Below are 17,606 nucleotides of genomic sequence, written 5' to 3' on the forward strand. Positions count from 1 at the left end.
CCAAGGCAGGGTGGCCCAAAAAGAAAAACGAAAGTTTCTCTCAAATTTAGTAATTTATACGGGAGAAGGGGTTACTAGCCCCTTGCTCCCGGCATTTTAGCCGCCTCTTACAACACGCATGGCTTACGGAGGAAGAATTCTGTTCCACTTCCCCATGGAGATAAGAGGAAATAAACAAGAACAAGAACTAGAAAGAAAATAGAAGAAACCCCAGAGGGGTATGTATATATACGCTTGTACATGTATGTGTAGTGTGACCTAAGTGTAAGTAAAAGTAGCAAGACATACCTGAAATCTTGCATGTTTATGAAACAGAAAAAAGGACACCAGCAATCCTACCATCATGTAAAACAATTACAGGCTTTCGTTTTACACTCACTTGGCAGGACGGTAGTACCTCCCTGGGCGGTTGCTGTCTACCTATCGAAAATTAAAAATACCAGTACATATTCTTGCATTATGACTTCCTTTGTATATGTATAAATGCAAGACAGTTCGATAAAAAGAATAACTGATATTGGAGAAGCACAATGCAGATTTTGTTTTGGAAGATTTTTAAAAACTTGTCAACCCATAATTTCTTTTGCTTTGTAAGGAAATAGATGTGTTGAAATATTTGGGAGTGGACCTGTTTGCAGATGGTTTTGTGAGAGATAAGGCGAGCCATAGAATTGAAGGAGGGAAAAGGGGTTAGTAGTGCAAAAAGGGAAATATATCAGAGTATAGTGGTACCAACACTATTGTATGGGTGTGAAGCATGGGTTTTGAATGTTGCATTGAGGAGTAGGCTGGAAGTACGTAGTAGAGATGTCATGTTTGAGGGCAATGTTTAGTGTGAATATTATGGAGAGAATTTGAAGTTTGTAGATTAGGAAGAAGTGTGGAGTTACCAAGAGTATTATCCTGAGGGCTGAGGAGTGGTTGTTGATGTGGTTTGGACATTTAGAGAGGGTGGAAAAAGTTGGATGAGAAGGAGGGTGTATAAATCTGGGGTGGAGGGAAGGAGGGGTAAGGGTCATCCTAGGAATGGTAGAAGGGAGGGGATAAAGGTGGTTTTGAGTGCTAGGGGCTTAGACATCCAACAGTGATTGAATGAGTGAGATCTAAAGTGTTTTTTTTTTTTCTTTGTTGGATCACCCTACCATGGTGGGAGATGGCTGGAGTGTTAAGAAATTTAACAACTAATGCATCATTCTTTGGATTAAATTTTCAGGTTCTTGTGTATGTAAGTGAAGCTCTTCAACATAACAGCTCAAGGGACCGCCGCTCTAAAGATTTAGATACGAGTGAAAAAGCTCTCAAATTTATCAAGGAAAAAGTGACACAAGAAAATGCAAGGAATCTCAAAGATATTTTATTGACAGAGGTAAGTCAGCTGGAAAATAAAAGGTAGATAAACCACATTCATACAGTACATAATTTTTTTTAATTCTGATGAAATTCTTTTTTTTTTTTTTTTAAGAGGGGTACCACTGACATAGGGAGGGCTACTCCACTCACCCTACCCTTATTTGCTTTCCCAAAGAAGAGAAAATGGGTGAATCACAATCAGCCTGTTGAATATTTTATACTCTGGCAAGATTATTTACTGATTGTTTCTTTGTCACTTTAAAATGTTAGATAGCAGGTAACTCTTTTGCCTTCTTAACACTTCGGCTGCCTCCTACCAAAGTTGGGTGACCCAGCAAAGAAGAAAACATTTTCACTGTCACTCATTCAATCACTTCGTCCAAAAGGGTTCCAACATCACAATTTGGATTACCCTCCTAACCAGAACATCACCACTCCTTCAGAGGGGTGGGATGTTATACTATTACTACTATACTATTATTACTATACTACTTCTATACTACTACTATACTATATTACTACTACTCTACTGTTGCTATTCTGCTACTATTCTACTATCACTACTATTGCTGTTTCTCCTCTTCCTTCACCTCCTTTTCCATCTTGTTCTACCATTCTTCTTTCCCCACCCCCTCCCGTATGTATTCTGACCTTCCCTTCTCGCCTCAGTGTGACTTATTTACAGTCTAAGTTAGACTGAAATGTTGTCATTAGTTTTTCCTGTGTGTAGGTTATTTGTGTACTGTTCCAGCCATTGTATTGTGAAATTTTGTTCTTTATGACAGATACCCATTTTTTGTCAGAAGTTGAATAAACTGAGATACCTCTTCTGTACTTTACTTTTGAGCTTAATTGTACTCAGTTACTCTCATTTACCAAACTGTAACTGCTGTACCTGATAAATTGGAATTACAGTGGACCCTCAGCTAACGATGGCATCAGCTAATGTTAAATCTGGCCAACGATACATTTTAACGCAAAAATTTTGCCTCGGCTAACGCTAAAAAACTTGCCCAATGCGATTCGTTTGAGACGCATCCACGTGTGGCCTTAGCACACCTCAGTTGTCCCATGGGTGCCAGTGTTTACAAGCCAGCAAGTGCAGTCGCATCTACACATACAATTGGAACATTTCATATTATCACAGCGTTTTTAGTGATTGTATCAGCAAAATAAGTCACCATGGGCCCCAAGAAAGCTTCTAGTGCCAACCCTGCAGGAAAAAGGGTGAGAATTACTATGGATATGAAGAAAGAGATAATTGCTAAGTACAAAAGTGGAGTGCGTGTCTTGGAGACTATTGTGGCCAAGAAAACGACAATCAAGGAAGCTGTTCTTGCAAAAGGTGCAACTTTGTTTTCGAATAAGAGATCGCAAGTACTCGAAGATGTTGAGAGACTGTTATTGGTGTGGATAAACGAAAAACAGATAGCAGGAGATAGCATCTCTCAAGCGATCATATGTGAAAAGGCTAGGAAGTTGCATGAGGATTTAATTAGAAAAATGCCTGCAACTAGTAGTGATATGAGTGAATTTAAGGCCAGCAAAGGTTGGTTTGAGAGATTTAAGAATCGTAGTGGGATACATAATGTGATAAGGCATGGTGAGGCTGCCAGTTCGGACCAAAAAGTGGCTGAAAAATATGTGAAGGAATTCAAGGATTACTTAGACAGTGAAGAATTGAAACCTGAACAAGTGTTTAATTGCAACAAAACAGGCCTGTTTTGGAAGAAAATGCCGAACAGGACCTACATTACTCAGGAGGAAAAGGCATTCCCAGGACATAAGCTTATGAAAGACAGGCTTACTCTCTTGATGTGTGCTAATGCTAGTGGTGATTGCAAAGTGAAGCCTTTATTGGTGTATCACTCTGAAACTCCCAGAGTATTCAGGAGAAACAATGTCCTCAAGGCTAATTTGTGTGTGATGTGGAGGGTAAACAGTAAGGTATGGGTCACTAGAGACCTTTTCTATGACTGGTTACACCATGCATTTGCCCCCACTGTGAAAAATTACCTCCTGGAAAATAAATTGGACCTTAAGTGCCTCCTGGTATTAGACAGTGCTCCTGGTCATCCTTCAGACTTGGAAGAGCGACTTTCTGGGGACATGAGCTTCATTAAGGTCAAGTTTTTGCCTCCTAATACCACTCCTCTCCTGCAGCCCATGGACCAGCAGGCCATTTCAAACTTCAAAAAACTACACAAAAGCTATGTTTCAAAAGTGCTTTGTAGTGACCACAGAAACTCGATTGACTCTAAGAGAGTTTTGGAGAGATCACTTTAGCATCCTCAATTGTGTAAACATTATAGGTAAGGCTTGGGAGGGAGTGACTAAGAGGACCTTGAACTCTGCTTGGAAGAAACTGTGGCCAGAATGTGTAGACAAAAGGGATTTTGAAGGATTTGAGGCTAACCCTGAGAAGTGTATGCCAGTTGTGGAATCAGTTGTGGCATTGGGGAAGTCCTTGAGGTTGGAGGTTAGTGGGGAGAATGTGGAAGAGTTGGTGGAGGAGGACAGTGAAGAACTAACCACTGATGAGCTGCAAGATCATCTTCAACAGCAAGAGGCCAGACCTGAGGAAACTGCTTCGGAGGAGGGGATAGAGAAATTGAAGAGGTTGCCTACCTCAAAGATTAAGGAAATGTGTGCAAAGTGGCTTGAAGTGCAAACCTTTTTTGATGAAAATCACCCTCACACAGCTATTGCAAGCCATGCTGGTGGCTATTACAATGACAATGTTGTGAACCACTTTAGGAAAGTCATAAAGGAACGGGAGGTACAGGCCTCTATGGACAGATATGTTGTGCGACAGGTCCAGTGACTCTCAAGTTGGTCCTAGTGGCATTAAAAGAAGAAGGGAAATAACCCCGGAAAAGGACTTGATACCTCAAGTCCTAATGGAAGGGGATTCCCCTTCTAAACATTAACAACTTCCACACTCTCCCCTCCTCCCATCCCATCAATCATCACCAGATCTTCAATAAAGGTAAGTGTCAGTTTGTGTGTATTAAAATTAATATTTCATGTGGTAAAAAAAAATTTTTTTTCATACTTTGGGGTGTCTTGCACGGATTAATTTGATTTCCATTATTTCTTATGGGGAAAATTAATTCAGCTAACGATAATTTCATCTAATGATGAGCTTTCAGGAATGGATTAATATCGTTAGCTGAGGGTCCATTGTACTATTAGAAACTACCTATTACTGAAAAACTATGGTACCACTTTATTGTTACTCAATGCTGTATTACAAATATTGTTAGTATTTGCATCATTGTTATAGTCCTAAATATAATAGTTTCTTTTCTTTTATAACTTTTATATTCTCTTCTCATATAGTATTAATGATTTGTAATTATAGTACTGTACATAGTATACTGCACATTACTCGCAAAACTTGTCATAGCATGATTGTAAGGAACTCAAAGAAACAGCAGGGTTGAAATCTGTGGCAAGCCAGTCTTGCAACAGCAGACCAGTGGTCTCTTCACTGGTCTCACAGGTTTAATAAGATTCGCCCAACCAGGTATATTTCTCTTCATTAGAGAGGTTATATAGCATGTTTAAAAAGATATAACTATTTTGATGAATCTTATTAAGCCTGCATGTACTAGTAGTTAAAGCACTGGCCTGCTAGTTTTAACACTGGCTTGCCATGTATTTGAGCTCTTTCTGTTTCTTGAGTTAATAATGTATAACTGCCGATTAGTACTTAACCCTTTGAGGGTCACCAGGCCCTCTCAGAGACTTGTTCTCAGGCTCGCCAAAATTTCAAAAACAAAAAAATTATTTCTTATGAAAAGATAGAGAATCTTTTCCCAATCATAATGACACCAAAAGTATGAAATTTGATGGAAAACTTACGGAATTATGCTCTCTCGAAGTTAGCGGTCTCAACAATGTTTACGCATCGGCAATTTTGCCCGCTTTGAGCCCTATTTTCGGCCAATTCCAGTGTACTAGTCGACAAAAATCATAACTATTTCACTAGAACTCCATTTTTTCTATGGAATGAGTACAAGAAACCACCCATTTACCAATTGCAACTATCCAATAAAGTGGTCAGAATTTAGCAATTTTGCCAATTTCACATAAATTTCAAAAGATGCCAATTTCCAAATAGGGTCCAGAATAAACAAGAAAGACATTCCTGGCACTAAAATAACATTTCCTCTGTTCATTAGTCACGTCCCCAGGCCCCTCTTACATTTCTTTTGCTTTCCACTTTGATTTTTTATTCTCACAAAAAAATAAGATTTACTGTTATGCAGACTACTGCATTAGTGTAGAAATGGTATAAATAATATCGGAGCACTTGTGAAAGAATATTAGACTCACCAGTTGATGTGTATTGGACACTTAGCATGATTTGTTTACTTTTGAACTTTGGTAAAAATCAAACATTTCTGCTACTTTGAGCTCAATTTCAAGGTACTTTTCATTGTAAAACCAGTCAAAATCATCTCAATTTCTGTAATATGTCTTCCATTCTATACAATGAGACCAGGAAAACTAGAATACAACAATAAATACCATACGAAAATACAGTGCAAAGTCGCTGTTTTAAACCAAAAACACGGTCAAAGTTTTTTTTTTTTTTCTCATTATGCACTGTGTGCTGCAGAATTTTTTTTATACTGTGCACACTGACCACATAGACCCATTCTTTCATATGTAGGCCTACCAGCTTTCTCTCGCTAGATTTGAGGGCGCTAGAATTTATGCGTACTAGTACGTCAATAACCCTGGCGTGTAAGCCATACTAGTATGGCCGAAACCACGAAAGGGTTAATGTTAACACTATTGTATTTCTTAAAAGTTCAGTCCCCTTGATCATAATGATGTGTAATACATAGTGTTCACTTTAAATATTACAGTACTGTACATGTACAGTAGGACCCCCGTATCCATGGGGGATAAGTCTTGTACATACTTATTATAAAGTTTGATAAATTATGCTCAGTAAGTGGAAAATTATCACTTTTTCACTGATGGGAAGCGCTTCATGGCTTCTCTTAGGCTTTCAAGAACTTCCAGCTTTTCCATTTTTTCACTTTGGGGCCATCATTATGTAAAATTAAGAGGTATTTTTGGACCACAGTAAACCGTGGATACCAAATCAGTGGATGTGGGAGTTCTGCTGTACATCTATAGTTAGTTTTAAATTTTATAACAGTACTGATATAGTAAAAAATATCTATATACTATGCTGAAATTTGTAGGGTATTATAACTAGTAATAATAATATATAGTAATATTCACGAGGAAACACTAAACACGTAAGGGTCATGCAGGGCCTGGGAAATGAGAGGTAATCAGGTTTGATCCAATGAAGTGAAAGGTAACTCCATTTTGGAATCAAGAGCAATTCACTATTTAGGAATTTTGAAAATAGTATAATAATCGTTATTATTATTATTGCAGTTTTAATGTAAGAAAATGCTGTAAGTTGTAAAGGAAGATTGCAAAAAATTAATCATGAAATTCTTTTTTAATCTAAAAGAATTGATTTTTGCTGCTAGGTTGAAGAGTTTGCTGTTCAAGAGTGGCGCAAGGCTTATATGACAATTCACAGTCCATTGGTAATGCCTCTAACCTGCAAACAGATTGTTGAAGCGGCTCAGGCTAAAGGAATTGAAGTTACAGAAGAAACTTTCAATCAGGTTTATAGGTACGTAAAGCTGCATTATGGGGTTGTGTTAACCATTTCAATGTAATGACCTCTGCTCACAAACTTCCTTCCAGGGTCGAAGAACTTTCAAAATAATAATTTTATCTTATGAAATGTTAAAGAATTTTTTTCTGAAGGTAATGAAACCGAAAGATAAGACATTTCCGCTACTTTGAGCTCAATTTCAAGGTACAGTGGACCCCCGCATAACGATCACCTCCGAATGCGACCAATTATGTAAGTGTATTTATGTAAGTGCGTTTGTACGTGTATGTTTGGGGGTCTGAAATGGACTAATCTACTTCACAGTATTCCTTATGGGAACAAATTCGGTCAGTACTGGCACCTGAACATACTTCTGGATTGAAAAAATATCGTTAACCGGGGGTCCACTGTACTTTTAATTGTGAAACCAATCAAAATCATATCCATTTCTATAACATATCTTCCATTCTATCAAATGAGACCAAGAAAACGAGAAGGCAACCATAAATACCATATGAAAATGCACTGCAAAATTGTTGTTTTAAACCAAAAACATGGTCGGAGTTTTTTTTCTCATTATGCACTGTGTGCTGCAGGATTTTTTTTATACTTCCACACTGATCATGCAGACCCATTCTCTCATATGTAGGCCTACCAGCTTTCTCTCGGTGGACTGTGGCTCTCAAGCTGTACAAGTACAGCACCGACCCTGAAAGAGTTAAAAATCACTATTTTTGTTGTCACATTTAAAATATAATGTAATTACTATACTTTCAAAGAACTAATTGCCTTTTTTTTTTAATTAAACCTTTTCTAGTTTATACACATTTTAACATTATAGTGTGAGTCAGTGAAACTTGTATGCCATTTTAGTTATATATGGGAAATAAATTTATACATAAAGTATATGTATATGAAGCTTTGATAATTTATAATAAAATATAAGTCTAATATATAATATGCCATGGTGCAGTGTTCAACCCATAAGTGTCACACATTGCCTGGGAAATGAGAGGTAATTAATTTGATCCAAAAATGGGAAGGCTAGCTCATTATTATTATTATTATAATCAAGGGGGAAGCGCTAAACCTGGAGGATTATACAGCGCCTGTGGGGGGGGATGTGGAAGGCATTCAGGCTTAATTCGGGGAACTGGAGCACAGATCCAATTCCCTAAATCAAGAGCCCCTCACCAAAGGCTAGCTCAAATTCTGTAGATCAACAGGTCTTCAACATAAGGCCTCCATTTCTCCCTCATTGAAGGAATAAGCATTAAAAGTTTGGTAAAATAAAAGAGGAATAGGTTGAATCTAGGCTCTCAACCTGTGACTTATTTTTGTTTGTTTTAGCACTTTTTACTTTATTTAGTTTATAATTTTACAAGTTAAATGCAGTACCTAATATTATTTTCAATTATAGGTATAATGTGGATCTAAAACTGCTGCGCAATGCATGTCAGATTCCAGGCTGCCCCCATTATTTGATTCCACATAGAAATTTCAACCAGCACCTCGCAGTTGAGAGGGAACAGGGAAACTTTCCACATTCTCTTCACCTGGTAAGTTAGTCTTTGTGCCATTTATTTGAAAGAGGTGTAGGATTAAGATATTAGATCTAATACAAAGTGGGAGTTGTCACAATTGCTTTTTTATTGATAACACACTTCTTTTGGGGATTCTGAGGACAAGTTGCAGAGGTTGGTGAACAAATTTGGGAGGGTATGTGAAAAAAAAAAAATTGGAAATGAGCAAGGTGATGAGGATAAGAAAGTCTAGGCAATAATAGGGTTTAGCACTCCCCCATGATTATAATAATAATAATAGGCAATAATAGATTGAATATCAGATAGATGGGAGTATAAAGGAACTACTACATTATTGTAATAATTGTATAAATAATGTCAACCCATTCGTGACTGCGTATTAGACTGGCCAGTTGGACACGTATTGGACAGTGACATCATTTGTTTACTCTTGAACATCAGCACATATTGAAAAAACAAGAATACAACCATACAGAAATACACTGCAAAGTCAGGTTTACACCATAAACACAGTTGCAGTTTTTTTCTCATTATGCACTGTGTGCTGCAGGATTTTTTTTTTGTATAGTGCACAATTACCACACAGACCTATTCTCTCAGACCTTATCTCAGTGAGCTGAGTTCATGGTGACCGACAGTGGCTGCAAAGCCACTATCTTGTATGGACGGTGTACAGTTTATGTGCTTTACACAATGAGAGGCATTACTTTTATTCGTTGGAACCATGGCTAGGGTTAAAAGTGAGCTGGTTCAGCAGTGGCAGGTTAGTGTGGCAACCCCAGAAATTTGAAATTATGTTAGCTGAAATTAGTGCTGGATTACTAATGGAACTGGATTACTGATTGCCAGATTAGTGATGGCCAACCTGTACTTTATCTACAATGTTATAGGAACTAAATTTTCATAGTTGTGCCTTTAAATATTTGTATTTTAAAAATTTGGTAATGTTTTGTCATTTAATATTTAAACATTTAACATATGCCACAGATTTCTTACCAGTTCAGTGATAAGGACATAGAGACAGTTATGCAAGAGGCAGTTACAGGCTCACACACTGGAAGACAAAAGAGGAAAAACCCTCCTGTTCCTGATGATTCATCTCTAAATCCTCTGAGGAATGAACTGGAAACCCTTTTGCAAGAGTACAAGAAAGATCGCAAATAAGTATGTGTAATTTGCCAGTGTTTGCTGAATAAACTATACAGGTTTAGTAGCATTTTTTCAGATGGATGTGAAAATTGAATTAATTATTTTGTGCACTAAACCCATATGGATCATACAATGCTGTATGTAAGGTAGGGGTGTACAAAGGTTAGGAGATTGGTGGAGGTCGGGGGTTACTTTTCGTTAAAGTGGGTGTGCGTGTGTGCCAGTCAAAGGTGGGACTTTCAGGAAGTCAGTTATGTTGGGGCATTATAAATAGAGATGAATTTTGCATACCCACTGACAGAACAGTCTATTATTATTATTTAGACATGGTGAACTGACAGTGACCTGGCAGTTCTTGCAAGTTGATGCCAGTCATTTCTCCATGTGATGTCCGTGTACGAGTTGTTTGCATCCGATTCATAAAGTGCAGTTTCCTAAATCCAACAGTGGTAGGAAGATGGCCAGAATTCCAATCAGGGTTTGATAGAAAGCACTTTGTTGCATTATAACTCAGACAAATGTTGTTGCCATTGCCTGCAGAGGTGCTAAGAGAGTACAGAAAAAAATATCTTGAGAAAGGAATACCCCCATGGGAAATTGAGAGGTCATGAATAGCTGACCAAGTAGCTGAGTTTTCTTATTCATTGCCCTGAATGTTGGCATATCTAGGGATGCAGCAGATAACTTCCTTATGTATACACTGTACTAGAAATACAACAACCAAAGTTGTACGTGGTTAATGATAGGAGTCAAAATTCTAGATGCTTGTGAGAAACTTTCGAGTTGAAAACCACAAATGATAAATCAGACATGGTCACAACATGCATAATAATGGTGAGAATTGCATGTAACTGTGATAATACGGTAACTCAAGTAAATGTCCTTGGATTATTCTGTTTTGGAATAGTGGATGCATTCCCAATACCATATAGGGATTTAAAACCATCAATGTTCACAGCTTCAGCATCATAAAGTGCTAAACCTGTTTGGGGTCATTCAGCTCTAAATAGATTAGGGATAACAATAGAGTATTATTTTTACTATTGCAATAATGGGAAAGTCATACAGCATTTGGGAAGTGGGAGGTAATAAAGTTTGACCTGAAGAAAGGAAGAGTAACTCCAATTCCTTGGCTTAGTCCTTCACCTGAATCAAGGGCTCCCTTGACGGAAGTTCCTGGGGAATGGAAGGCAATTGAGTCTGATCCAAGGAAAAGGAGCATAGGTTCATTTCTTTGGATTAAGACCCCCTTACCAGCAATAATGTCACCAAAGTTACAATCATATTTTTTTATTATTAACTTATGATTAAAAGTTCACTAAATCCTGGGTGGAAGAAAGGGTATGGGTTGTCCTGTGAAATTACAGGGAAGGATGTAGGTCGTTTTGAGTGGTAGAGGTCTGAGTATCCAGCAGGCATGTGTGAACATTTTAGATTGCATAATACAAGTTTTTCTTTAAATTTGATATTCAGTTAGTGTGAGCAAGGTAACATTTATTAGTTCATTGAGATCTGATAGCTGAACCAAGTCCTAGAGGTGGGAAATACAGTGCACCCTAAAGAATGAGTGAGCATGTCGCAGTTTGGATGGTCATTGAATTGGGGTGTCCACACTCTTCTGGCAAGGCATTTACAGTACTGAATAATTATTGGTGCATATGTTTCCTACTTAATGTCATTCTAGTTTAGTTTACCAAAAAGCTCACTATGAATAAGATTGAAAGGGATATGGAATTTCTTGTTTTTTACTGAAATTTTCAGATTTTATATTTTGCACCTAAAACAGTCAATACCTCAGCAGGTGTAATCCTTGAGAAGTTCTTGTAAACTAGATTTTTCCAAACCAAAATTTTTCCCTTCCATCTCTGTTAATTTGAGTCTCAGGAGTTAGTCCAAAACCAAATACCTTGATGTTAGTGATGAGCATCCTCTTTCAATCAAGCCTGATCACTTCCCATTTCTAGGTGATGTATGACCCTGTATGGGTCATACAGCACCTGGGAAATAGGAAGTACAGTAATCATGGGTTTAATCTGAAGGGGAAGATGATTAAAATTACTGAGATCAAGGGACCAGCATCAAGGCAATCTCCTTCAAGAACATCTCTTATGAAGACACAACACACACAGTATGTAGAATTAAGTGAATTAGAGTTTGTGATTATGAAGATGTTTTAAACAAAATATAGAATTCAGTTTTTTCAGTTATCAAAACTAAGCCCTAAACCCACAAGGCTCGCTTTTTCAAAAACCTAAATGTCACTGGTTCAGCAGCTACACAGGCACCATTTGCAACATAAGAGTTCTTAAGTTTTATATTTATCCTTCCTCAGCTTAATTTAAAAAAAAATATTTCTTCATTTTTCAGGGTATTGAAATATGCCAATGATCTCAACACAGAAAAGAGCAGAAGGCATGAAACATTCCAAGGCCATAAGAGCGCTCTACAACAGGATAAGAGCAATGGCGTTAAAAATGGATAACAGCTCATGGAAAAAAAAAAAAAGTTCACAAAAACAAGTCCCACAAGGTGTAGCTTACAAAACAGAATCCATGGTACATTCTACATCAAAGGTCACAAATCAGCAAACAAGTTTTAAGGAAAGGGTGGGGGAGGGAGGCAAAGAATACAAGGGGTGTAGTGTTTAGAATGATGTAACCTATGGAGAATGCACATATAAATAAGTTTGTAATTGTGTACAAAAACCATCTTAATATTACAAGATTTTTTTAATGAACACTGCATTAAAATCCTTGTATACTAGAGCTACAGGCCATCATTCAGCATACAGTAGTTGGCACATCAGAGACATTAAAATAAGTGTTTAATAACATGTATCTATGTGAAAGTCATAATGACCAGTAGATTCAACAGTTTTTGCAATTTGCCAGTATTCTCAATGGGTTACTTTGAAAACACTATATTCATAGGGAAAGCACTAAACCTGTAGGGGATCACACAGTGCTTGAGTAATTGTAATTATTATTATAATAAAAAAGAAGCGCTAAGCCACAAGGGCTATACAGCGTTGAGTAATGGTAAGCAATTAGATTTTATTTCAAGGGAGGAAAGGGTAGTTATAATTCCTTTGACAGAGGCTTTTAGCAGCATCAAGACATCCCCTCCATTGAAGACTCTTCCAGGGAGGTGCCTTGATACCAGTCAGGGGCTTTTGATCCAAGAAATTGAAACTCCTCCTTTCAATTGAACCTGAATGCCTCCCAGCCACTACATGACCCCTGTGGATTAAAATGAATCCTCCACTGAAGAGAGTAATGGGAGAAAGGGGGAAATCAGGCTTTATCCAAGGAAAAGATAGCTGTTAATTCCTGGGATTGGAGACCTTTCAACAGGAAGCACCCTGTTTCCCTCCCCTTGGTGTGTATTTAAAGTAGCACCTATGTATACAGCATTGATGGAGAAGTTGTAAACCCTTGCAAGCCATACATCACCTGGAAAAAAAAAAATGAGTGGTATGTTTGATCTGAGAAAGGCAGCTCCAATTCTTAAGAGCAAGAGTCCTTCCACATCAAGGGCACTACCTGCTAATATGTTAAAGAGCAAGTGCCAAATTTTACAATAAAAGACAAACCCTTTAGTAATATCTGGCTGGTCAAACATTCAATGCAACAAACTGCCAAAATCTCAATGTGTCTGGCAAATCATGTCTGGAGTATATTTTGATATGACTGATCTTTGTGTAACATACATCTCTTTTTTCCCCACCCTGTTATTACTTCATTATACTAGAGTTCGTGTAAATACTATATTGAACATTTCCTCCCACCCCAGACACATGCTAAAATACTTTTTGTAATGTAATCCTTAAACTGTAACAGATCAATAAAAACTGAACAGGATATTTAATTTGTATTACTGTACTGCTTAAGGTTGGCCTCTTCAAGGGGGGGCTCCTTGATGTGGCAAAGAGGCTCTTGGTCTAAGGATTATTATTATTATAATCAAAAAAGAAGCGCTAAGCCACAAGGACTATACAGCGCTGCAGGGCAGGAAGGGAGCGAGGGCATCAGGTAGCAAAAGGGAGATGGATGAGTAATAGGTTACGGATAACAGCGGGGTAGTGGATGGTGAAAGGGTAAAGGGCAGCAAGAGACTGAACTAGAAAGGGCTGAGGGGAGTGCGAAAAGTATCATCAGAGTTTGTGGAGTAAATCAGTCGTTGTCAAGAAGTCAATGAGAGAGTCAGGATTAAAGGAGGGTCCATCAGCAAGAAGGGAAGGTAAAGAGAGAGTAGTAGAACGAAGACGACGTTGGAGGTAAATTCTGCGTGCTCGTTGATAGAGAGGGCAGTCTAACAGAATGTGGCTAATCGATACTGGAACTTGACACTGCTCACAGAGAGGAACAGGGTGCCTCTCCATGAGATACCCATGAGTAAGACGAGTGTGGCCAATGCGAAGGCGGGAGAGAGTGGTCTCCCAACCTCGGCACTGATGACAAGAAGACGGCCAGTAACCTATGCTCGGTTTAATAGAATGAAGTTTGTTACCGAGCAGAGTTGACCAACGTTGTTGCCAACGGGTGCGAAGGTGGGTAGCTATTGCAGCAAAATAGTCCAGAAATGGAACACCTCGATAGGAAATTGGTAGGTCATATACTGCTGACCGCGCAGCAGTGTCTGCCTGTTCATTGCCCTGTACGTCGACATGACCAGGGACCCAACAAAAAACAATATCTTTATGTTTGGTAGAGATACGGCGTAGCCAAAGTTGGATACGGAGAACTAGGGGATGAGATGTATCAAATTTTCGTATAGCCTGTAGAGCACTAAGGGAGTCTGAGACTACTACAAATGATGACACAGGCATAGATGCGATACGAATAAGTGCTGCAAGAATGGCATACAGTTCAGCAGTAAAAATGCTAGCTGAAGATAGTAAATGCCCTCGTACGACGCTGTCCGGAAACACTGCTGCGAATCCGACGCCGTCTGAAGACTTAGAGCCATCTGTGTACACAGCGGTGGCATGAGAATGGGAGTGGAAGTGATCAAGAAAAAGAGAGCGGGAAGCCACCGTAGGCAGTTGAGCTTTCGAGCAAGGGAGTGAGAAAGAACAGACCCGAACAGCTGGAACTTCCCAGGGGGGTAGGGAAAAGTGAGATGCTACATGAACATATAAAGGTGGTAACTGAAGGGAAGACGAGTGAATGTAGGCGAAGAGAAAAGGGACGGAGCAAACAGGGGCGGCGAACGAATAAAGAATGTCTACTAATATCGGTGACCATTCTATAAATGGAAGGATTGTGTAGATCGTGAGAGCGTACATAGTAACGAAGGCAATGGGCATCACGGCGATCAGACAAGGATGGAACATTTGCTTCTGTATAGAGGCTCTCAACAGGGGAAGAGCGAAAAGCACCAAGGCACAAACGTAAGCCTTGGTGATGGATAGAGTTAAGGCTAGAGAGAGTAGCAGGAGAGGCCGCGGAATAAATCTGGTCACCATAATCGAGTTTCGATAAAACGAGGGCTGAATGTAGGCGAAGCAGAGTTCGACGATCAGCTCCCCAGGAAAGACGAGCAAGGGTTTTAAGAAGGTTTAGCCGGCTGTGACAAGTTGCCTTCAGAGAGGTAATGTGAGGTTTCCAGGTTAACCGACGGTCAAAGAGAAGGTCTAGAAACCTGACTGTATCACGTTCGGGGATACGGGAGCCATAGAGATACAAAGGATGATCGGAGATAACAGAGCGTCTAGTGAAAGTAATTTGGTGAGTTTTGGTACTTGAAAATTTAAACCCATGTGTGGTGGCCCAAGTGGAAACATGGTCGACCGCATGCTGGAGAGAAACTGCAATAAGGTGACAGTCAGTGCCTGCACAAGCAATAGCGAAGTCATCAACATAGAGTGATGACCAAATATTGGGTGGAAGAACAGAGGCCAAATCATTTATAGCAAGGAGAAAAAGTGTTGTGCTTAGAACACATCCCTGAGGGACACCTTCAGCTTGGACGAAGTCCGGGGAAAGAACATTATTGACTCGAACACGGAAATGTCTGTCAGTTAAAAAGTTCTTAAGGAAGGATGGTAGATTGCCTCGGAGGCCTAAGGAATGGGCCTGGGCCAAAATATTATACCTCCAAGTTGTGTCATATGCCTTCTCAAGGTCAAAAAATATGGCAATAACTGAGTGATTATTCGCAAAGGCATTACGAACATACGTATCCAAGCGTAGTAAGGGGTCTATGGTAGAACGACCCTTACGAAAGCCATATTGACTAGCGGAGAGACTGTTGTGAGTCTCTAAATACCACATTAAACGTCGATTTACGAGGCGTTCCATCACTTTGCAAACTGCACTTGTAAGAGCGATGGGGCGATAGTGAGAGGCATCATGTCCTGTAGTACCCGGTTTGCGGAAAGGGAGAATAATGGCAGATTTCCACAGCTGGGGAAGAACTCCTTGTGCCCAAATAAGATTGAAGAGGTGTAAGAGGACTACAAGGGCTGACCGATGTAAATGTTGTAACATACGAATATGAATGTCATCAGGCCCAGCTGCCGATGATCGGCAAGCTGAGAGCGTTGCCTCCAGTTCTTGAAGTGTAAAAGGCACATTATACTGTTCTTCTCCGAGAGAAGAAAAGTCCAAGGGTACTAACTCTCTGGCAGACTTTGAGGAAAGAAACGAGGGGCATAGATGGAGCCCTCGGGAAATACGGACCAGATGTGTGCCAAGTTCAATGGCAACGTCGAGAGGGTTTGCTATATCAACACCAGTGACCCGTAGAACAGGAGCCGGGTCAGGAGAGTATTTACCACTCAATTTCCTCACTTTTTTCCAGACTGCACTCATAGAAGAAGCAGAGGTGATGGTGGAAACATAGTCTCGCCAACAAGTGCGTTTAGCTTCACGGATGACACGGCGAGCGATCGCACGCTTCTGCTTAAAATCAACAAGTCTCTCAGCGGTTCTATTGTACCGGTACCTGCCCCATGCAGCACGTTTCAAACGTACTGCACGAGCACAAGCAGGAGACCACCAAGGCACGCACTTCTGAGAATGCCTGCCTGAGGTTTGGGGTATAGAATGAGAAGCTGCGGTATAAACTGATGTCGAGAAGATGTGTAGGAGCTCATCAATGGAGGATGAAGAAGGAACCTCACTAAAAGCAGTGAGGTGTGAGTAAAGATCCCAATTTGCCCGATCAAATTGCCAGCGAGGGCTACGGAAAGGTGGTGAATAGGAAGGAGAAGTAAGAATGATCGGAAAATGATCGCTGTCATGTAAGTCTGGTAGAACAGACCAGGTGAAGTCTAGTGCAGTGGAGGAAGAGCAGACTGATAGATCGATGCAAGAGAGAGTATGAGTACGAGGATCAAAATGGGTGGGAGTACCCGTATTTAAAACATGGAGGGGGTGAGAGGCAAGAAAAGTCTCCAACTGAATGCCACGTGAGTCACAATGAGACCCCCCCCAGAGGAAATGGTGGGCATTAAAATCACCAAGTAACAGAAGTGGTGGTGGTAAGGATGAAACAAGAAAGGCAAAGTCTGGGATAGAAAATGCTCGAGAAGGAGAGAGATATAAAGAACATATTGTAAACCACTTATTCAAGTGGATACGGGCTGCAGTGTAATGCAGCGAGGTATGGACAAATAGTTGACAGTACGGAATATCATTGCGTAGAAGAAGGGCACTTTCATTAAAGGTCCCATCTGAGAAAGGATCCGAAGAATACAATAAATTATAGCCTGAGATAGGTTGGAAAACAGCCGAGTGTAATTTTGGTTCTTGTAAGCAAGCACCAACAGGGGAAAACCTGGAAAGCAACATCTGAAGCTCACCCCGATTACCCCTGAGGCCGCGGATATTCCACTGTAAATAGGCCATGATTGGCGATGAAGAAAATATCAGGAATCTGTAGGTAAAGGCACCTACGGA

The 17,606-nt window shown here is 39.7% G+C and overlaps 1 protein-coding gene across 1 annotated transcript; it reads left to right on the plus strand.

The window, feature by feature from the left end:
* Positions 1 to 1,213: 1,213 nt before the first annotated feature.
* On the plus strand, positions 1,214 to 13,564 carry LOC128695559 (uncharacterized; the record flags this gene model as incomplete). The annotated part of the gene is given in 5 exon segments (XM_070093180.1): positions 1,214 to 1,366; positions 6,876 to 7,024; positions 8,430 to 8,568; positions 9,541 to 9,717; positions 12,070 to 13,564. Coding segments are annotated over 4 exon segments (618 nt in total), but the record flags the coding sequence as incomplete, so codon positions are not given.
* Positions 13,565 to 17,606: the final 4,042 nt, after the last annotated feature.

The sequence above is a fragment of the Cherax quadricarinatus genome, chromosome 42 (assembly GCF_038502225.1).
Source record: "Cherax quadricarinatus isolate ZL_2023a chromosome 42, ASM3850222v1, whole genome shotgun sequence".
NCBI classification, from domain to species: Eukaryota; Metazoa; Arthropoda; class Malacostraca; order Decapoda; family Parastacidae; genus Cherax; species Cherax quadricarinatus.